A 22,879-nucleotide genomic window follows, 5' to 3' on the forward strand; every position below is an offset into this window, starting at 1 on the left:
CTAGAAGGAAACCCTTGACAGTCTCCTACCACCATATCTATCCATCTACCAGCATCTGTTCTCACAAACTTTCTGCTTGTGGTCACAGGTCAACAAGCCAAGCTCCTATCTAAAGCCAAACCTTCCACTTAAGCATTAGATCCCATTCTCTCTACTTCTCAAAAACAATATCCAGAAAGTCTTCTCCATCAATATTTTACTTTGTACAGGAAAATTCTATTGGTATACAACATGCTATTATTATTCGTCTATCTTTTAAAAAGTCTTCTATGGACTCTTTACCCTTATCACTGTTCCATTTCCTTGCTCTCCTTTGCAACAAAACTCAACACAATCAGTCGTACTCATTGACTCCAATTCCTCTCGTCCCATTTTTTGTTAAACTGACTGCACTCAGGCTTTTGCCTCCACCACTCTATGGAAACATTCATGTTGCAAAATCCAAAGGTCAGTTCTTAGTCATCATGCACTTGAGCAATGAGCAGCATTTCAAAAGGTTGATCCCTCTCTCTTCCATTGTATGTTCTCTTTACTTGGCTTCTGGGTGCTACACCCTGTGGGTTTTCTTCCCACTTCACCAGTTACAGATTCTCCATCTCCTTTGCTGATTCTTTTTCCTTTCCTCAAACTATCAACGTAACCTGGGGCTTAGTCTTTGATCCTTTTATCTTCTGCATTGGTAGATCTAACTCCCTTAGCAATCTGTACAGTGTTAAAAAGGAGTAAACTACTGACACAAATAACATGGATGAACCTCAAAATCATTATGCTAAGTGAAAGAAGCCCAACTCTAGACTCTATATGATTCTACTCATACAAAATTCTAGAATAGATAAACACTAAGCTGTAGACAGAAAGCAGATCAGTGGTTTTTAGCAGTCCAAGATGTAAAAGAACTGGCACCAGTGGGACACATTGCAACTTTAGAGGGGGATGGAAATGTTTCAGCTGTAGGGTAACTGTTACATGGGTGTACATATTTGTTAAAATTCAAACTGTACACTTTATTAAGTTGATTTAAACAAAAAGATGAGAGGAAAACAGAACTGATAAAGGAAATGGCCATGTAAATAGCCAAGTACAAAGAGTGAGTAAGGAGCTCAGCACCAGGACCACCAATGAGGTGGATTCACTGCCTCAGGTCAGCCTTAAGGGCTGTAAATGCTTCACCAGTAAAATACAGGCATAAATCTTCCTCCATCGGTCATTCTCATGTTTATTGACTCCCCTTCCCATCTTATATCTGTAAAACAAAGTCACAAAAAGGTACGGGAGGACCATGTGGTGGACAGACTCTAACAGGGCTCCCCATGATTCCTGCCTTCATGTTCATGTTTTTGTGTAACCCCACCCCCCCCAAAGCTTGGCAGGGTGTGTAACTTGCTTTTAACCAATAGCATACGGCAAAGGTGGTTGACTTCCTCTAGAGCTTCTCCTTGCTGATTTGATGAAGTAAGCAAACATGTGGGGAAAGTCCACATGGCAAGGAACAATACAAGGCTTCAAAGAACTGTGGGCAGCTCTAGCCAAGATCCAGCAAGAAGTCTGAGCCCTTAGTCCTACAAGGAAATAAATTCTGCCAACAACTCGAGTGTGCTCAGAGGCAGATTCTTCCCTAGTCAAGCCTCCAGATGAGAAGTCAGACTGGCCAATTCTTTGGTTGTAGCCTAGTGAAGCCCTAAGCAGGAAAGTTGGCTAAACTGTGCGTGAGGACTTCCCTGGTGGTCCAGTGGCTAAGACTCCATGCTCCCAATGCAGGGGGCCCAAGTTCCATCCCTGGTCAAGGAACAAGATCCTGCATGCCACTGTAACTAAGAACCAGTGCAGCCAAATAAATATTAAAAAAAAAAAAAAAAAAAAAAGCTGTGCCTGAACTACTGACTCATGTAAACTGTGAGATAATAAATATGTATATGTTTTAAAAATCACTTTCTAAATTTGGCCTCTCTTGACCACATTTTAATGTTGTAACCTGCCCTCTTATGCTTTTTAACCCCCTTATTCTACTTCCCCCCCCATGAGAACTTCTCACTTTCAAGCATTCTACTTATGTTATTTAATATTTATTATTTATTGTCTGTTTCCTCATAGTAGAATATAAATTCCATGAGGGCAGAAATGCTCATCTGTTTTGTTCATTTATATGTAAATATATACGTATACACACATGCAAATTTATATTAATATAAATATATTCCAATCACCTCCCATAGCACCTGGAACATAGCAGGTGTTCCTAAATATTTTCAAATGAATGAGGACTAATGCTAAGATTTCAACTAGGACCAAGTATTTTTATTCTTGCAGAGACAGAGCATATCTAATCACTGTCACACACCGAGGCTTCTAAAATTTACTATTAGGTGACCTCTGAGTCTGATCTCCAAATTAAAAATCCCAATGCCATTGCCCTTTTATCATAAGCCTCATTTTTTAAGTTTGACTATTTCCCAATTTCCTCTGAATTTCTGGAGGTCTATACCAGGCAGCTCAAGTCTGACAGGGCAGTGCCCAGTTTCTATTATGTTCCACATGGCAATTTGTACCTGTTTAACACATAAAATAAGGTCAATGCCACCTGTTAGGGCAGATACATCAATGAGACAATGCCACCACTTCCTGCCATAACCTTGGTGAAAAGCACCATGAAAATGGATACCATTTCACTAGAGATCTTTCTTTTCTCTTTAGTCAGACCTTAATAAAATGTAGAGTTATTTACAAAAAAATCATTTGCATTTGAACGAGTAACTAACTTTAGATTCTAAAGGATGTGCCAAGACCTTCCTTATTAACTGAATTTAGGCCATGCAGCTGCTAGGATATCAGGTATGCCCCCCTGAGGTTATTAATGGCAAATTTGGTTCTGTGAAAATGGGACAAGACACTAACTTGATAGGGCTGTTATGCAGTTGGGATTAAATATATGTAAAGTGCATAGCATAGTGCCTGATACCTGGTAAATACTAAATGTACTCCCTCCTCCATAGGGTTTAAAGCAAAGCATTTAGCATATATTTCCCATGTGTATGCAGGTAGACGTAAGAGATGTGAGTTGGATCCCTGGTTGGGAAGATCCCCTGGAGGAGGGCACAACAACCCACTCCAATATTCTTGCCTGGAGAATCCCTATGGACAGAGGAGCCTGGCAGGCTACAATCCGTGAGGTCGCAAAGAGTCAGATGTGACTGAGCAACTAAGCACAGCCTATCAAGACCCTTAGACACTGGTGACATACTTGGACATCTTGAAGAAGTAGGGAGAATAGGAGAGGAATGAGGGAAGAGAGAATTAGGAAGTGAGCCCTGAGGGTCAAAGGAAGGTAGAGAAAGCATGAGGTGGTGTTCTGTTTCTAACTGATCACCAGCCTCCACCTGCAGCAGTTCAGGCAAGCCCCCAAGTGACCCCTACAAACCAAGCTTTCCATAGCTGAAGGAACCTCTCTACTCTCACCCCCAGCTTTGGAGAGACTGACAGGGACCAATACTACTATATTGACTCCGAGTTCTCTGAGGCTTCAAATGGTTTGGCAGCAACCTGGGTTTCTCCATAATCCCATAGCCTGGAAGGGATGGGAGAGAAAAACAAGACTTCAATGGAGACTGCTCCTTGCCTCTAAGGGGTCTCCTCCTCCAAGCCCCAGAGGTCCACCACCTTTGTTTGATTTCTGTGCCAGGAAGACTCTAGGATCCAGCTCTGGACTCTGCTGCTCCTGACTGTAAAACAGAGTGATGGCAACACTTCATGACATCAATTGAGTTGTGCTGGGTGGGAAGGACAGGGCTTATGTTTGTATGGAGCTTGACTAGACAGAATCTGGATAGAGGAGTCTGATGGAGTATCGCTCGGAGTGGCAAGTCACCTGTGTGGCCTCAGGAAGAAGCTCTGAAATCTATCAAAGAAAGTGACCTGGAAGGACTAGCCTACTTCTGGCACTCAGACAGTGCCCAGAACCTCTTTTGGCAGCTCCAGGTCATGGTCCTCATGCTGACAGCCTCACTCCACCCACCCCAGGGCCTCAGAGGAGGGCTCCTCCTCTAGCCTCCATGTGGCTCAGAAAGAGGTGGCTTCCTGCCCTGCATGCCAGTGGGAACTTATGTGAGGGTGAGAGATGAAAAGCTGGCATGACAAGGCAGCTGGTGCCTTTCATTCACTCCCAACCTCTTGGAGCCAAGTTTCCAAATAACAGGGATGATAACTGCCCAGTGCAGCCCAAAGTCTTTTCTAAAATTGCCTGGCGAAGAGCCACCTGACTATTACTTAGCTCTCTACGGAACAGCATGTACCAAGTCAGATTGCTGTCTTTCAGTGTGTGGGTGGATTAGCTGCTACTTAACATGATAGGGTGGGCCCCTTTCCAGTTTGCACCAGCCCCCTGCTCGGTACCTTCTCCATGTACAACAGAGCCTCATTTCTCTGGGAGGTTGAATTTGCTTAGATGAGATGGCAGGGGCCAGAGGAAGAGCACACCCCACTGCCTCCTGCCGTCAAAGTTCCCAATGGCTTTTGGAAACATATAGTAATGAAACACCTACAGAAGGGGTATGTAGGCTGAAGAACTAAATATTTTCTTTTGCTAGCAGGCACAGGATATAGAATCAATTATTGGTGAAGAACTCTTGCTTCTGCTGTATATACTCTATTTTAGGCCAGTAATACAAAAGGAAAGAAAGTCTAAACTTCTGATAAGCATATAGATTCCTTGAGCTTTTGCTGAAGGCCAAGAAAGTCATTGCAAGTGCCTGGACAGGAAGCAAGGCCTCCTGGATTCTAGGTTCACCCTGATGGTTAAGTTGCTGTGTGATCTTAGGCGAGTTACTTTACCATTCTTGGCCTCAGCCTCATCATATTTAAAATAAAAGGTTTATTCATTTGGGAAAGCTGCTGTTGTCCAGTTGCTAAGTCATGTCCAACTCATGTCTGACTCTTTGCAACCCCATGACTAGAGCATGCCAGGCTTCCCTCTCCTTTACTATCTCCTGGAGTTTGTTCAAACTCAAGTCCACTGAGTCAGTGATGCCATCTAACCATCTCATCCTTTGTCACCCCCTTCTCCTCCTGCTCTCAAAGTAAATATAGTATATAGGAACTCTATGTTTTTGCAACTATTCTGTATGTCTAAAGTTATTTTAAAATAAAAAGGCTTCCTAAAATGTGAAGGGGGTTATTCCAGGATCTTTTACAACTCTAAACTGTGATTCTATGTTCTTATTTATCTCCCTTCAAGTGAAAGTAATTTTCCAGCTTTCCAAATATATACCAAAGCAGAATTTTCAGATCCACTCACTACCACAGACAAGATGTTAAGTAGCCCAAGCGCAAACCTATTTTCTGCTTTTAACACATTCTATACCCTGGGCAAAAACTGAATTCTCCAAAAGCACATTAAAAACATTCCATCCATATCCTCTTTGTCCTTGTAAACAAATTCATCCAGTTGGGAAAAGCTGTTTCTGGCAGTCCATGCTTACTGAATCTCAATTTTTCCCTAGCAACTGGGCTAATTATAACTGCAGCTACCTGGTAACAGCACTAGGTTTTCCTGACATTGGCTGGCAGTCTTAAAGCCATCTAAGTTCTGCTGGCACCTCACTTCCTCAGTCAGCATCAGGGGGACTGGGAGAAGGGAAGTGGCTATCTTAGCTAGGGCGAGTGTCCAGAGAGGCTGCTCAGAATCACAGAACTTCAGAGCTGGGAGAGATGTCAGTATCAATCCCAGTTCGGGCCACACACTTTATACATAAAGAACCAGAGACCCAGAAAAAACAACTTGTCAAAGCCAGAAACCTGGCTGTCTTCTCGGTTCCTTTCCCTCCACCCTCATCCATCACCAAGTCCTACAGATATTTTACCTCCCACGCATTTCACAGACCAGCTCCCTCCCCTCCATTCCTACTGCCATGGCCTTCATTTAGGCCCACATCATCTCTTGGTTGGGCCTCAGTGTTCTCCTGACTTCCTGCCTTATCATTCTTGAATCCATCTTTCCCTCCCACCAGAAAGATCTAGCATGTTCCCTGCTTAAGTATGGAGTCCTGCCCCAAGGCCACAGGTGCGAGGCCTTGTACCAAGGCCACAGAATGGGAGCCCAGAACCAAGGTCACCTCCGAAGCTGACTGAGACTTTTGTAACTGTTGCCAAAAGCCCTAGTGATCAGCAGGCTTCCTGACCCCAATTAGGCAAAAATGCCCACTCCAGTAGTCATCCAGTAGTGCCCTAACCAATCACCTAATGCCAACCTTCCCACAGGAATTTTGTCTGGAGGCTATAAAAACTGCCTGCTAACCCATGAAAAGCATCAACTTTCCCTGATCTGTCAGGAGGTTGGCCTGCTGTGATCGCAGTGCCCACATTATCTCTGCTCTTTGTTCTTAATAAACTCACTCCCTTTTGAAATGCTCTGTGTCTGGAAATTCTTTTCCAACCCACTTTCGGACTGTCTCAACATTAAGGCACATAAATGACTTCCTATCTGTCCTCCTCATGATGAAGTCTACGGTCTTTAAAGCAGCACAAAGGATTATGTCCAGCATACCCTTCAGCCTCATTCTATGTTGAGAACTCAAATTTAGCAACAAAAGGCCATTCAGAATTCTCCATACACACACACTATGTGGTTTCTTGTCTCTAAGCTTTTGCTTCTTTCCTTTTACCACCTCCTCTCTCCCACTGACTAACTAACGCTTACTCTCCTTTGACGACAAAGCTCAGGGGTCCTCAAAGAATCCTTTGCAGATTTTCCTTCAGTCTATTCTATTCAGTTGGGTTAGAGAGGCCTCATTTGAGTTCTTTATACTCATACGATCTCTATCACTGCCTCCTATCAGACTGTTATCACTTGTGTCTTATGCATGTTTGAAGCCCTAACTTCTAGCACAGTACTTGGAATATAGTAGGCACCAAAATAATGTTTTTTAATGCATGAATGGATGAATCCAAAGCTCCCCATTATCTGTCTCCTGCTTACCTTTCCAGTCTCATCTCACCACCACAAGTTCTACTCATATTGAAAGATCTGAAGTGTGCTAAGCATGCAATACTTTTTCATGCTTCCAGAGTGTTAGTTGCTCAGTCATGTCTGACTCTTTGCAACTCTGCCAGGCTATAGCCTGCCAGGCTATAGCCCACCAGGCTCCCCCGAGTATGGGATTTTCCAGGCAAGAATACTGGAGTGGGTTGCCATTTCCTTCTCCAGGGGATCTTCTCAACTCAGGGATTAAACCCATGTCTCCCAAATTGAGGGCAGACTCTTTACTGTCTGAGCCACCAGGGAATCCCCTTTTCAAGCTTCTATGCCCTTATAAATACTGTTTCTTCTGCCTGAAATGCTTTATCCTATCCCTTGTTCTATTATTTCTTACTATTCAATGCAAACTTCACATGCTTGGCAAGGACTTTCCTGGAGAATTTAATTGTCATCCTTAGTATTATAGAACAATTGGTACATATCTCTATGGTAGCCCTTATTATACCATTTTTATGTATTTATTGATAACTTTGTCCACCAGCACTTAGCACAGTAGCACTGGCATACAGTAGTCAGTAGATGTTTGAATTCTGAAAGCATGTGTACAGACATGAGTAAATAAATGGCTAAGGTGATAATGTAAACAAAGTAACCATTTGAAACAGGAATTTAGAATGCCTATTTTTTCAACTATATCATGCTACTTTTATCAGCGTGTAAACATGAATATACATAGCTAACACAAAGAAGAAGTGGCTTCATGATAAGTTCATGTAGAAGTATAAATTACTTAGACATAGTTAAGGAGCTAGTTAAAAGTGGTTTAAAATTAAATGAGGCTCCAGAATTTAGTTTTAGCTTTGTTTCCTAGTGATTGAAAGAATAAGTCTTAAATACTCAAAGGAAAAAAATTTCTCTTCCCAACAGGTAAGTATTATGACATCTAATTAAGAGCTCTTAATAATGAGAAGAGTTGTGTTATGCAAAAATAGGGGGGGAAAGTTATTTTTGTTAGGGATTTCACAAAATTTTAAAGTAACTGTGACAGTTACGGGAGAGTCGCTTTTAAAAAATTTAGTGGTAAAATATACTTAATATAAAACTTGCCATTTTAACCGTTTTTAAGCATACAGTTCAGTGGCATTAAATACATTAATATTGTATAACCAACCATCTCCAGAACTTTTCCCCCGAGTTTATAGCCATTAAACAATAAATCCCCAATTCCCTACCTCCCCATAGCCCCTAGAAACCACCATACTCTGTCTCTATGAATCTGACTGCTCTAGGTACTACACATAAGTAAAATCATATATTTATCCTTTTATGACTAGTTTATTTTACTTGGTATAACATCCTTTAAGTTCATTCATGTGTCAGAGCTTCCTTCCTTGGCTAGGCAATATTCCATGGTATGTATACACCAACTTTTGTTTATCCATTTATCTGTCAATGGATATTTAGGTTGCTTTTACCTTTTGGCTAATGTGAAAGGTGCTGCTATGAATGTGGATGTACAAAGATCTGTTCAAGTCCCTACTTTCACTTATTTTGGGTATATACCTAGAATTGGAATTGCTGCATCATATAATAATTCTACGTTCAATTTTTTGAAAAACTGTCACACAGTTTTCCACAGTAGTGACACCATTTTACATTCCCAACCAGCTATACACAGGGTTCCCACTTTCTCCACATCCTGACCAACGTATGCTATTTTCTGTCTCTGTTTTGTTTTTATTAAAGCCATTTTAATGGGTGTGAAGTTTAAAAAATTTTAACCAAAAATAAAAATACTGGTTACAACTATTTAATGAATGAAGTCTCCCTACTTTCTTCCTACTTCTACTCCCCAAAAGAAGAGGAAATCACAAGCAAGGCTTCAAGAACCTCAGAAAGCAGAGAGTGAGGAGTCAGCACACACAGACTGTGTTCATACCAGCCTTCTACAGAAATGTTTAAAAATAGTTTGGCCAAAGTAGCCCTTATTTCTCTCTCTCTATTCACCTTTCCCCCTTCCTTAGTATACATATTTCTTAAAGTTCACATAAGTAAAACATAGGAGGAAAAAACTTAGCAGCTGACTAAACAAGGTATCCAACTATAAAAAGAAGACAGAGTCAGCTCTGTTAAATATAAGAAAACCACACTCTGCAACAGCAGCTGCAACAGTCACTTTAGACAGTAATCCGAGAAGGTATACACTCTCCAGGTATGCAGGGTACCAATAATGCTTTACAGTTTTCGAACGTCTAACACATTAAACAAGTCAACATATGTGGAGGAGGGCAGGACAGGAATTCATGCCTCCCTTTTAGGAAACTAAGTTTCAATGAAATTAAGGACCAGGCCAAGGAGATATAGTGGGAGAAAAGTGGAGTCAGAATTGAAGTATTTGGAGTCTAAAACTTCTGTCCTTACACTTTTATATCCCTCAAAGATACTTGTCTTTCTGTAATCACCTTCCATTGGTTCAGGTCAAGGTTCCTAAATTATATGGCCTGATGGAGCTCCTTGGGACTTCACTGAACTTTTGGGGGCCTAGTCTGTACGTTCACTATTACTCATCATGTTTCCCAAAACCTAAAGACCAAAGAAAACTAGTCATTGAGCCAAAAAGAAATCCAACAAAGAGAGTAAATCTTGAAATTCTCATATAAGGAAAAAAGGTGTCACTATGTGGGCTGATTGACTGGAGATCAAACCAATCAATCCTAAAGGAAATCAACCCGGAATATTCATTGGAAGGATTGTTGCTGAAGCTGAAGCTCCCATACTTCGGCCACCTGGTGTGAAGAGCCGACTCACTGGAAAAGACCCTGATGCTGGGAAAGATTGAGGGCAGGAGGAGAAGGGGTGAGAGAGGATGAGATGGTTGGATGGCACCACTGACTCAATGGACGTGAGTTTTGAGCAAACTCCAGGAGACAGGCAAAGACGGGGAAGCCTGGGGTACCGCAGTCCGTGGGGTCGCAAAGAGTCAGAAACGACTGAGGACTGAACAGAAACAACAAATGTGGGGTGATGGATGTGAACTAGACTTATTGTGGTATCATCTCCTGATACATGTGTGTGCATATATATTTTGGATTGTTACATTGTACACCTGAAACTAATGCAATATGTTAATTGTATCTCCATTAAAAAGAAACATAGGTCTTAAAAAAATAAACTAAATAAGCTAGATTTAGAACCAGAACAAGCTACAAAGTATGAAACAAAGATGGTAAAAATTTTTAATTATACCCATAGTCATAATAATAGTTTCTGTGAAAGCAAAGGACTTTGTATTATGACTAAATAAAATATTTTATTAAAAAACTTAACAAACTCAGCCTTTCTTGTTTACTGGTTTTTTTTTTTTTTTAAAGAAACATTCATATTTGAGGGTACCAGTAACTTTGCTGCTACAAAGACACTTGGATTACATTATGTTACTTATACATGGGCAAACTAAAATGAAGAATTGAGACAAACGGTCCCAAGTCCACTACTGAGGATGAAGAAACTGATTCGGAATAAAAAATGTTCCAAATTGAACATGTTCAGTAATGGGACTGATCTGGATAATTTTGCCATCAGTTTGTCACAGCAGCAGCAAAAATTACGTGACGGCTTACTACCATGTGATAGGCATTGTGCTGATTTCAACTAATAGGCTCATATGATCCTCCTTCAGACCCTTTAAGATAGAAATTATTACAATACCCACTTCAGCAGAGATAAATTCTAGTATTTGTCTAAGTTAACCGAGGTAGCCAGTGGTAGAACCAAGATTTCATCTCAAGTCTGTCTTGTTCCTAACTCTCAGTGACTGTACCCAGTGACAGCAGAATAGCAGGGATGATAAAAGTTTGGTAGGCAAGGAAAGTCAGTGGGCTGTTTTAAAAACCTAGCTGCAGAAATAAGCTATGTATAAACTTCAAAGTATTCTCAGGAAAAATATCCAGTCTCAAAAGAGGAGAAACCACAGCTCCAAGAAGTCAGGCAGTTTAAAGGCCACAAAACAAGAGAACACAGCTCTTTCAACTCCTATCCTAAAGGCCAAAACCACTTTAACTTCCAACATCAATTATGTCATATTCAACACAGACTATTTGGTCCAGGATGATAACACTCAACTTCTCCTGTTGCTTAAGCAACAGGATCTGACCTTGTCAGATTTTAAATTTCATTCTTAGAATGGAGCTTTAAGTCTTTTTAAAAACGATCTTGAATAATAATAAATTCAAACAAGCTTAACAAGCAAGTAGTCATCATGTGACAAAACACAGTGGATGGTAGTTTAATGTGTTGTTTGGGGATTGGGTGTTTACCACAGAGCAGTGGATTTCATAAATTCCAGGGTTGGGCATATTTCTAGTGGCGGCACACTTGGCTGTCATGAGAAGATGCAGGATTAGATAACCAACAACAACGAGGAAGGTAGCCAAGTTGCCGCCCAGAAATTATTTACCAGAGCAGCTGAAGTTCAGAAATGCTAACAAGCCAGTCTCCCTGGGAGTGGGCCATGCTCAGCTGTAGACCACTTACAGTTTTCTGACTTGACTTTGCTCCAGAATCAGGAGCTCTGTGTACTGCAATGATCTCTCCCTTCTGTGCTTTAGAGATTGTCTACCACACGCTCTGGACCTACAATTAATATATGCCACCAAGAGGGGGCGGTGGCACCTAATCATGTAGGTACATGCCCCAGTTGTTCTGTGCTGAGGGTACACAGCCTCCACCTGTGTGTATAATCATTTACAAAAGTTGAAGCTTAAAGGTAGTTTAACTTAAACACTCAACAAACAGTAGCAAGTCTCACAGAACCAATTCTTATGTATAAGTTTAATACTATTTTATTTCTTAATTCTCTGAACAGCTTGCAAGAGAGAAACCCTTAACTCCTTTTACATTTACTTGCTTTGAAGTTGATACTTTTAGGTTTTTATATAGCTAACTCTTACAACTTCTCTTAAAATTAAACAGCCTTGTAGCTTCCTTTACAATTAAGAATTATGTATATCTACTTTAGTTTCTCCCTCAATTAGCTACATAAAGGAGGACGTGCTACTTGGAAAGAGAAAGACAGAACCCTCTCTCTAGTTCTTTTCTCCTAAAGTTTCTCATATTTCCATTCCCTATAGTCACCATGGTGAAATGCTTGCTTGTCTCTAAGACAGTATTTTTTACTCTTCAGTACAACTAACTCAACAAAAGTTTGCCATAGTAAAATATATGTAAAATGATAAAATAATTCCTATTCACAATAGAATTTTCTTACATGTTTCACAAATACTAGTTTTCTTTAAGAGAACCATGCATACAACACCCAAATTAATGCAGACTAACTTAGCTGAGTATGATTTAACACTTTTACTATATTTAAAGAAGCGTCCTTTCAACACTAAAGAAAAATCAAGCTAAGTTTAGCCACAGAACAGGGTTCTGAATTCTTATCTGAACTACCTGACTTACCATGAGGCATCACATATCACTCCCCTTGTCTCTGCCAACATGGCTGCTAATTCACGGTCCTAACCTTGTGGGGTCACAAAGGGACTAACACAGTTGAATGTGAAACATATGCGTGGGAATATCTGAGGGTGAGATTAAAAGAACCAAACTGCTTCATTTTTAAATATCATAATAACTGTTACTACTAGTAGGCATACAACTACTGCCCTCTCATATATGTATAATGTGATGAAGTTTACAAAGTGCTTTGATATGTCTTCTGATTTAATCATTATGGTGGCTATTTATTCATACTCTCAACAGATAACCTTCAGTGCCTATGGTGCTGTGCATTACTCTTAATGCCAGTTCTGCAGGAACTGGAAGAGGCTCAGAAAGGCTAAGTAACTCACTCAGGTGTCTGGTTGTCCAGGGCTTCTGATTTCTGGTTTTCTAATCCTTTATCCTTCTGTCAAAGTGGAACTGCCCTGATTTCTATCAATCTCTCATCACTACAAAGTGTGATAAACTAATTTCAACTATGATATGAATGACTGATAAAGGCTTTATGTGTTCTGCTTCCCAAATAAGGGCATGTTAACCTAAGCTGTTGGTGCTTCCCAAATTATCACTGCAAAATGGGATGAGCGATGTGACAGGTGAATGGAATAAAGGTACGATGAGAAGTGAAAGGAGGGAGTACAGAATACTCAAGTAGGCAGTAGTTATATGCCTACTAGTTGTAATAGTTATTATGATATTTAAAAATGGAGCAGTTTTGTCCTTTTAATCTCACCCTCAGATATTCCCATGCATGTGTTTCACATTCAACTGTGTTAGTCCCTTTGTGACCCCACAAGGTTTAAGATTCCCCAAACTATATGAGGCCAGTAGCTGCCTGATTACTCTGCTTTTATGACCAAAAAGAGATTACCACCTGAGTGGGACTCATGGCATTGTGTGTGTGCGTGCTAAGTTGCTTCAGTCGTGTCCAGCTCTTTGTGACCCTATGGATTGTAGTCCACCAGGCTCCTCTGTCCATGGGATTCTCCAGGCAAGAATACTGAAGTGGGTTGCCATTCCCTCTCCCAGGGGATCTTCCTCATCCAGGGATCGAACCCATGTCTCTTACATTTCCTTAATTGGCAGGCAGATTCTTTACCACTAGCACCAACTGGGAAGCCTCATGGCAATATTGGAGTCTAACAAAAGAGTTGTCACTTCTGCATGTGACAATGTTCTCTTACCTCCAGACCATGCTCCCGTGCAGCTTCTATAATCATTTTTTTGTTTTTTTGGTTGCACCACATGGTTTGTGGGATATTAGTTCCCCAACCAGGGATGGGACCCTCACCTCCTGCATTGGAAGCACAGAGTCCTAACCATTGGACTGCCTAACAAGTCCCTATCATCTTCTTAATCACACTTCTCCAGGAGAGCAATGGTGCCCTCTCACACAAATGCAGTTTCCCTGAAGACTGTCTCCTTAGCCACTGCAGAGCAGAGGGTGAGACTAAATGAGATGAAATGACTCAAGCAGTCACTTGATTCAAGCTAAAAAAAATCCTCTCTCAAATTATCCAAGAAATTGTCCCTTCCTTCTGCCTTGCTTTAGAGACAGTTAGTAGGAAAATGTTCTTTTCTCTGCACAGTGAGTAAATTTATTCACTATTCCTACTCCAAGGCAAATACTGCCACTCACGCTCCCCTTCTTCTTCTCTCTGTTACCAACCCTCACTTGGCAATATCCTCCTTGACCACTGGCAGTTCCACTGCGGCACACTCATGAAAGTGAAAGTCGCTTAGTTGTGTCCGACATTTTGCGACCCTGTGGACTATATAGGAATTCTCCAGGCCAGAATATTGGAGTGGGTAGCCTTTCCCTTCTCCAGAGGATCTTCCCAACCCAGGTCTCCTGCACTGAGGGCGGATTCTTTACCAGCTGAGCCACCAGGGAAGCCCACACTCACTATATAGTTACATAAAAGATGAAAGATGAGTCTGATCAATTTCAGGAAAATACAGGTTAAAACATAGAAATCCAGGAAAGACAGAAAATAGGGATAAATGCCTCAGATTTAGCTGCTCATAATAGTTGAATTTACCAAAGAGTGGTTTGGGTCTCATAGACACCAGTTATTCCTCTGATCCAAAGCATTATCTAGCAGCCTGTAATGCAGTCCAACCTTCTTCTCAACAGGACAGGGCACATATAGATAATGATAATATTCATATAGTCTTCTGGTATGAACAGCTGGAGATTCAGAATCTCTGATAAAGTCAGAGGCCATCAGCTCCAGGTCACTCAGGCCACTTCAGTTCCTGCTCGCCCAGACACTAAGAAAGCTAAGGAAACCAACATTGTGGCAACCAGTTAGGAAGCTTAATCCTTGTAAACCATAGCCTAATGTCCTCTTACCAAGGTGCCGTCTCACCCTCAACTCAGCCAATCCCCCCAGTCTTCCTTCCCCACCCCACTCACCCATCAATTAAGATGGCCCTCCCTTCCAGGGGAGCTGCCATTCCCTCTCCCACCCCACCCAAGGCCAACAGGTTGTTCATTCCATCAATATCCTTTCTTCATTCTAAGGTGAACTATTCCGAAAGATGAAAATGCCTAACATTCTGTCCTAGAAGCTCATCTGAATAATCATCTTCAAAAACAAACCATGGATTTCTTTCTCAAGGAAGAGAAATATCTTCCATCCCTGCCCTTTCCTCCATGGCATCATTTCCATGTGCCAGACAGAGCTAGAAGGCTCCCTGCTGTAAGCAGAGCATGGGACTTAAAAACTACCAGCTTCAGTCTACTCCAGGGGTTGTTTAAAAATGCTGATTTCTAAGTTCCCCCTCCTTTACTAAATCAGAATCCCTGGGGGTGAGTCAGGAATGTAGCTACACTTATAAAGCAGCTCCCAAGGTGATTGCTCTCCACAGTTCCATACCAGACTTTGGGAGTCTCTGATTTATCCCACTCCCTATTTTTACAGAGTAGGAGAGTAGGAAATCAAAGAAGCGAAATGGGCTTGTCCAAGGTCACACGGCGTGAAGGTGACCAGAGCCGGCTCGGAACCGCCTCCCTCGCTAGTTTGCACTGCACGAGGAGGAACATAGGAACAACCCAGCATCTTGATGTGTTCACACCAGTCCCCCACCGCCCCAGCGGAGTGGCAGCCCCCCAGCACTCACCCGCTTGTAAATGTCCTCCCGGCTGGCCTCATACTTCTGCTGCATGCGCTCCTCCAGGAAGTAGATGCGCAGCTTGAGGCTGAAGTTCTCCTTCTTCAGGTCATTGAGGTGCTGGGACAGAGTGCGATATCCATTAGACATGGTGGGCAACCCATGGGGAGGAGCACGTGCCCGGTTGCCCCCCTCAGCCCAGGAACGTGGTGCAGCTGCACCGCGGCATGAAGCGAGCCAGCGGCCACACTGCGAGGCTACGGCGACATGGCCCTGGCGGCTGGCTGCCTCCCGCACTTGGGCCTGGGCTCGCTGCTCTGGGTGCTGGAGCGCGCCCGCTTTCCTTTTTTACCTCGGGAGATATTTGCGGAATCCCTGACAGAGGAACATGCTGCGTGAACTCAAACACAAGTGGTGTAACCTGACTCCTAGCTAGGACTCAGCTCTCACTCTTGCAGAGTCTCCCAGGCCCAACTGTAAGCAGTTAACAGTTTCTCCTAAAAGAGAGGGAGGCTGACCCCCCAGAAGCTCCCAGGAAATGGGGAAGGGGAGTAATTCAAGGTGATAGTGGGTTTGCAAGTATACAAAACGACCCACAGAATGGTGACCACGTATGGAATATCCCCTTCCTGTCAGGTGCAAATCTTCAAGAAGGACTCATCAGAAGGGTTTCTAATTTTCTTTGACATCCAGAAGCTCACCTCGGATTAGTTCCTTCCCAGGTTTTCTCCGTGGACCTTTCAAGCCCTGAGGCAGTTAGAGAAATGGTCTTTCTTATCCTGCTCACCTCCCCCTACACCTGCGTGTGTGCATGTGTGTGTATGTGCTTATGCGTGCTCAGTCATGTCTGACTCTCTGCGACCCCATGGCTCCTCTGTCCATGGGATTTCCTAGGCAAGGATACTGGAATGGGTTGCTATTTCCTTCTCCAGGAGATCTTTCCAACCCAGGGATCAAACCTGTGTTTCCTGCACAGGCAGGCAGATTCTTTATCACTGAACTACCACTGGGAAGTCCACACACCTGAGCTACCTCCAAAGAAAGGGCCATTCTTCCAGTTCAGTGAAATCTTTGCAAATACTACACCAGCTCAAATAGGCAGGGTCAAAGGCTACTCCCTCTAAGGGATAAGGGAAAAAAAGAGGCTGGGAGGTGATGAAGGGAGGCGACAGACTGGAGCCCAGAGATTTCACCCAGTCACTAGTTCTTAACTCCACCACCTGCCAAGTGGAGTCAGGCACTCATCACCAGATTCTGCTCCTAAAGCAATTTAAGATCCTTGAATGACAGCTGCAACATTAGCAGGAAGTATTATTTATACCACACTACACGGGACATTGAAGGTGACTGGGAGACAACTCCACAGTACAGATACCAAATGCAGGTTCTTGGTTGCAATAATACTAGCTTGGAAAAAACCTAGCAACTTAATGTTAACATTCAAAGTAAAGAAAACAAAGTTTACACTTAATTCAAGTAGTCATTTTCTCTCCACACTACCTGCTCTTCATTCTTCTAATTCTTTATACATAATAATTCCAATCAACATCCCCTTTGCACACAGCAGGTGATATGTTGAGCATGAGGGATACAAAGATGAAGACAGTCCCAATCTTCCAAGAGATAGGTGGCCATGTAGATATAGATGCATATGTTTTGAGCTTCCCAAGTGGTGCGAGTGATAAAGAATCCAACTGTCAATGCAGCAGATGCACTGCTGCTGCGGCTGCTAAGTCGCGTCAGTCATGTCCGACTCTGTGCGACCCCATAGACGGCAGCCCACCAGGCTCCTCCATCCCTGGGATTCTCCAGGCAAGAATACTGGAGTGGGTTGCCATTTCCTCCTCCAGTGCACGAAAGTGAAAAGTGAAAGTGAAAAGTGAAAGTGACGTCGTTCAGTCGTGTCCGACTCTTCAAGGCCTCATGGGCTGCAGCCTACCAGGCTCCTCCATCCATGGGGTTTCCCAGGCAAGAGTACTGGAGTGGGGTGCCATTGCCTTCTCCGGCAGCAGACGCACATTATTCAAACTTTTTACACTTCATACTGAAATCCAGTGCACGCGCACACACACACAACTGAAGTACAAATTACCCAAAGTGATGTTAACCAACACTATGTGGGATGGATGCACTTTGATATTTTCTATTCCATTTCTCTTTTTGGGAGTGACCCACTGAATTGATTTCAAGACCTACTAATAAATTTTGTCCTGAAGTTTTGAAAAATACTGAATCTATGGGAACCCAGAAGAAAGAGTGATTCATTTTAACTGGGATGGTGAGAGAAAGAAAGCACCGACTAGAAGTTGCACTTGCAATTTGTTTTGAAAGATAAAAAAAAGTTTGAGTGAATAAAGTGGACTCAGGAGGCACAATTAGAACTGAGCATTCTCTCAAATCCTGGAGAAGGAAATGGCAACCCACTCCAGTATTCTTGCCTGGAAAATCCCATGGACAGAGGTGGCTAGCTGGCCGAAGTCCATGGGATCACAGAGAGATGGACATGACTGAGCATTTTCTCTTGAACAGATTTGAATGATAAGTAGACAACACATTTCTTACCTAGACCACTTGTAACTTTAGACAATATAGTCTTCATTTTTTAAAAATGCACATTTAAAATGCATTTAGCTACTTTCATTAAATCAGTGCTTTTAGAATAAATAAATGTCATCTAGGCTTAGGTAGAGACAGTGAGGAAGAGAAAAGTCTAAGTTAAAACTCAAAAAGGTCCTTTTTCTGGTCCCAGCTCTGTTACTAAATAACTATATGACCTTGAGAGTACACTTCTCCAGAGGCCTAACTGTCCTCCTTTATAAAATGAAGTAGTTGAAACCAGGTGATTTTTAAGGCCTTTTCCTGGTCTAAGCTTCTAGAGGAATAACCTAGTTATTATTACCTCCATTTTGAATGTGCATGGATGCTTAGTCGCTCAGTCATGTCTGACTCTTTGCAACCCCATGGACTATAACTTGCCAGGCTCCTCTGTCCATGGGATTCTCCAGGCAAGAATACTGGAGTGGGTTGCCATCCCCTTCTTCAGAGGATCTTCCTGACCCAGGGATCAAACCCACATCTCCTGCATTGCAGGAGGATACTTTACTGCCTGAGCCATGAGGGAAGACCCCATTTTGCACAGGGGAACCAGATACCAGATTCTAAATTAGTGTTTAATCATGCTTTTGATGTCTACTTGGATTCTTTCATCATGTAAGATAATTAAATAGAAGCTTTATGGCAAGTAAAATTGAATATTAATACAGGTGTTGTTATCCAACCTAGGTATTTTTCTTCACATTAACCCTATTTCCTCTTGAACTCTGTGATCCCTTGTTCTTTTCCTATCTCTTGTTCTTTTCCTATCTCTCTAGCCTCTTCTGTGTGTGTGTTTTTTTTTTTTTTTAATTTCCTGGCTCTTTAACGCTACTGCTTAAATGACAGGTAGTCCTTAGCCTTCTGATTTTTTTCTTTTCACATTTTCTCCCTTAGAGATTTTGTCCACTTTTAGGGCTATCATTTTTGCCTCCCAAACAGTCCCCAAATCCCAAACCAAGCTGTCTCACCCAAGATCTAGCCCTATATAGGCAACCAAATCTTTGCTAGTTAGTTCAACTTGAATGTGCCATTCCCACAACATTCCCACAACAATCCACAAAAGCAAAAACTTTTGCAACAGTTATCTATCCTCTTTGCCAGAATTCATCCATCTCTTCATCATTTCATTCATCTCTTCTAATTACAGCTAGAAAAACTCCATTATTTTGAAAACATTATTGTCAAAACTTAAGTCTTACTTAAATCCCCTTCACAGGCATCTTGTCACTCCTAGCACAAAAGAAAAACCATCACACCCTCTCAAGACAGCTTGCCTCTCATTTCGAGTCCTTTTTTCAAGTTCATATTTCACTCAAAGCCTTCCCTGCTAGCCAGACTGGAAAAGCTTTCCTCTTGAGCACCTAAGGCAAATATTAACATTTGGCAAGTGCTCATATGCTGCCTCATGGTATTGCTTTTCTACTGTCCTGCAGGTTTATTTACATATTTTAGAGCTTTTAACTTTTCATGTGTCTGTCTAACTATTGGGTTAGCCAAAAAATTCATTCAGGATTTTCCATAACATCTTATAGAAAAACCCCAACGAACTTTTGACCAACCCAATAGTCTGTAATCTGCCCAAGCATCAATGACTGAAATGTCTTTGTACATTCTTTTAGCTCCCATAATTGCCAAGAAGACCTCTCCAGTTCATTCATCTCACTGTGCTACAGTATACAATCACCTCAATCAGACTAGAGTGTCCTGAGGGCTGGCAAGGCATACTTTGTGTCTTCACATTCTCATTGCAGAATATTTAGGAAGTACTCCCTAAACATTTGTTAAGTAGGACTTCCCTGGTAGCTCAGTTGGTAAAGAATCCACCTGCAATGCAGGAGACCCTGGTTCGATTCCTGGGTCAGGAAGATCCGCTGGAGAAGAGATAGGCTACCCACTCCAGTATTCTTGGGCTTCCCTTGTGGCTCAGCTGGTAAAAAATCTGCCTGCAATGTGGGAGACCTGGGTTCGATCCCTGGGTTGGGAAGATCTGGAGAAGGGAAAGGCCAGTATTCCAGCCTAGAGAATTCCATGGACTGTATAGTCCATGGGGTCACAATGAGTTGGACACGACTGAACGACTTTCACTTCACTTCAATGAACAGATAAGTATTGTATATATATTTCTTTTTTGCTAATTTGATCTTTTTAATATGGGCTAGCTTGCTTATATTATTTTCATAATTTTCCAATAATATAGAAAAGTTGGTTTTAATGGTTCCAAAGAAACTACATCTGCTAGAATGATGACTAGAAAAGTGATGTTTTATTTACTTAAATTTCTACGTTTATATGCTCATCTTGATCTTTCTCCTGAATTCCAATCTATATTTAATTTCCTAATAGAAATCTCCAGTTGAATACAGATATCTCACACTCATGATATATAAAACTGAATTCCTGATTTTTCCCAGCACATATGTTTCTTCCTCTTTGGATCCCATTTCAGTTTGTAATCACCAATATTTGGAGTTGTTTGCGCCCCAAACTTTGAATTATTCTTGACCCTTCTTTTTCACACACATCATCTCATCTGTCTATAAATCTGCCTAATACATACATACATATAGAGAATCTATCTCTATTATATGTATAGAATGTATCTCTATTATATGTATAGAATCTATACATATAGATTCTCAATACATACAGAGAATCTATCTACCACCACTGCCGACGGTACCTTTGCCACTCCGGCCCAAGATATTGTGATCTTTCCCTTAAGCAAATTTTTTTAAAGTGCTTTTATTTATTTAATATTTATTTGGCTGCGCTGGGTCTTAGCCGTGGCATGCAGAATCATTAATTGTGGCATGAGGTATCTAGTTCCCTGAACAGGGATTGAATGCAGATCCCCTGCATTGGGAGCCCAGAGTCTTAGCCACTGGACCCCAGGGAAGTCCCTCCTCTAAGCTATTTGAATAGTCCTTTAACTAGTCTCCCCGCTCCCACCCTTGCTCCCCTAATAGCAGTGATTCTTAGCACAGCAGCCACAGTGAGCCTTTTAAGATATCAGATTACTCCTCTGCTGGAAACCACCAGCGGCTTCCTATCTAAGATTGAAAGGCTAAGTCTGTTCATTAGCCCATAAGGCCCAAGGCCGTGAGTAATCTGGAGCCCCTCTTCTGTCCTCTCTTTTACTTTTTTTCCCTGCTACTCTCCCCCTACATATCCTCCTCCAGCCACATGGTTTCCCTTTGCTGTTTCTCAAAAATACCAAAATACCCCCTCCCTCTCAGGGCCTTTCAGATAATTGATCCTTCTGAATGGCATGCTTTCTTTAGCTATTGGCATGATTCTCTTCCTCACTCTCTTCAAGTCTTGATCAAATGTCACTTCCTCAATGAGGTGACCACCCTATTTAAAATTGCAACTCACCCTATGCCTCACCCCAGCCCTCCCTTACCTCCTTCACTGTTTTTTTATTCCCATAGTATTATCATCTTCTAAAATATTGTATTTACTTATTTTCTTTCTTGTCTGTCTCTCCCAGTAGCAGGCAAACTCCATGTGAAAGCCAGGATTTGGGCCTGTTTTGTTCACTTCTATGTTATCTGTACCCAGAATAGTGTCTGGCACATAGTAGGTGCTCAAAAAATACCTGTTGAATAAAAGAATGGATGAATAACCAACCTGCTGACTTTGACCTCAGTGGATTTAATCCTAATAGAATGTAATGTGTATACAAGATTCCAGAGTTCTTATAGGATGAAGAACATAGCTAAAGGTAATTTTATAAGTAAAATAATTTATTCTAACAGGCTAATTTTAATACACAATGCAGAATCTGAAGTGTGAACAAGTGTTCTGAAAAAATGGGGAATAATATTACATATGACACATAACAATCAAAGGATAGCATAAGCTATACAGTAAATAGTAAAAATTACAGAAATTAGGAAAAAGAGGCTACCAGAGAAGGTTCCAGAGAGAAATGGCATTTTAGCTCTCCTTAAAGGATGAATCAAGTTTGTATAGACTAGAGGGAGAATACAAGGCGATCTAGGTGAGTAGAACATAAGCAGTGGTGCAGAGAAGCAACTGGGCTGAAACAAAGGGCACAGGCTGTCCCGTGTGGGGGACAGAGAAGATGGGAAGCAAAGAACCATTTCAGAAAGAGATTGAAAGTCAGGACGAGGAGTCCAACTCTGTTCCTTTAGGCAGATCCTGGCTCTCAGTTTGAACAAAGGGTGAGGAGGAAGGCAGTGCCAGAGGGCCAGGAACCTCTTACCAGGAAGATTGTTTATTTGCTTATTGTTTATGCTTTATTTTACTTGTTTGTGTTTTGCGGCTTTAACAAGCAAAAAACACACCTGGGCTGCACACTAGACTTTCTCAATCAGGGCCTCTCAGACCTTTGGATAAGCTCTGCACTGCTAAGGAAACAAAATGCATGCAGGTTCTTGAACAAGGGGCAGTGCCTCTGTCTTTGTTCTTCCTTTTGTACATAGTACATCAAAAATCTTTATTCTTATCTCAAAATATGTTTTCCAAACATTAATGGCTCTCCCCTGCTCTTTTCTTAATTTCTCCTTCCCACCGCTTCTTAATGTATTAGTCCAGACTGGAAATAAGACTTTACTAAGAACTCAATCAATGCCAACAATAGTAGGAGATTACAACCCAGCTGTTGTATGTCATGCCCCATTAACATAACCAACTGTCAAGTCAGCCTTTTTAAAAAAAACTCAGCCTCACATT

At 41.8% G+C, this 22,879-nt stretch overlaps 1 protein-coding gene across 27 annotated transcripts in view; it reads right to left on the reverse strand.

Moving 5' to 3' along the window:
• The window catches only part of PDE4DIP (phosphodiesterase 4D interacting protein), a 147,832-nt gene extending 131,927 nt beyond the window's left edge, over positions 1 to 15,905 (reverse strand). For all 27 annotated transcript variants that reach the window (XR_014052515.1, XR_014052513.1, XR_014052510.1 and 24 more), the window contains exon 1: positions 15,596 to 15,905. Coding sequence is in view for 15 of the 27 variants with exons in the window: in XM_081486118.1 (XP_081342244.1) it covers positions 15,596 to 15,736 (141 nt within the window). In the remaining 12 variants the exon portion in view is untranslated. The remainder of the gene's footprint in view (positions 1 to 15,595) is intronic.
• Between the last annotated feature and the right edge of the window lie 6,974 nt (positions 15,906 to 22,879).

Source organism: Giraffa tippelskirchi, chromosome 5 (assembly GCF_054371585.1).
Source record: "Giraffa tippelskirchi isolate mGirTip1 chromosome 5, T2T-mGirTip1v1.2.pri, whole genome shotgun sequence".
Taxonomy (NCBI): domain Eukaryota; kingdom Metazoa; phylum Chordata; class Mammalia; order Artiodactyla; family Giraffidae; genus Giraffa; species Giraffa tippelskirchi.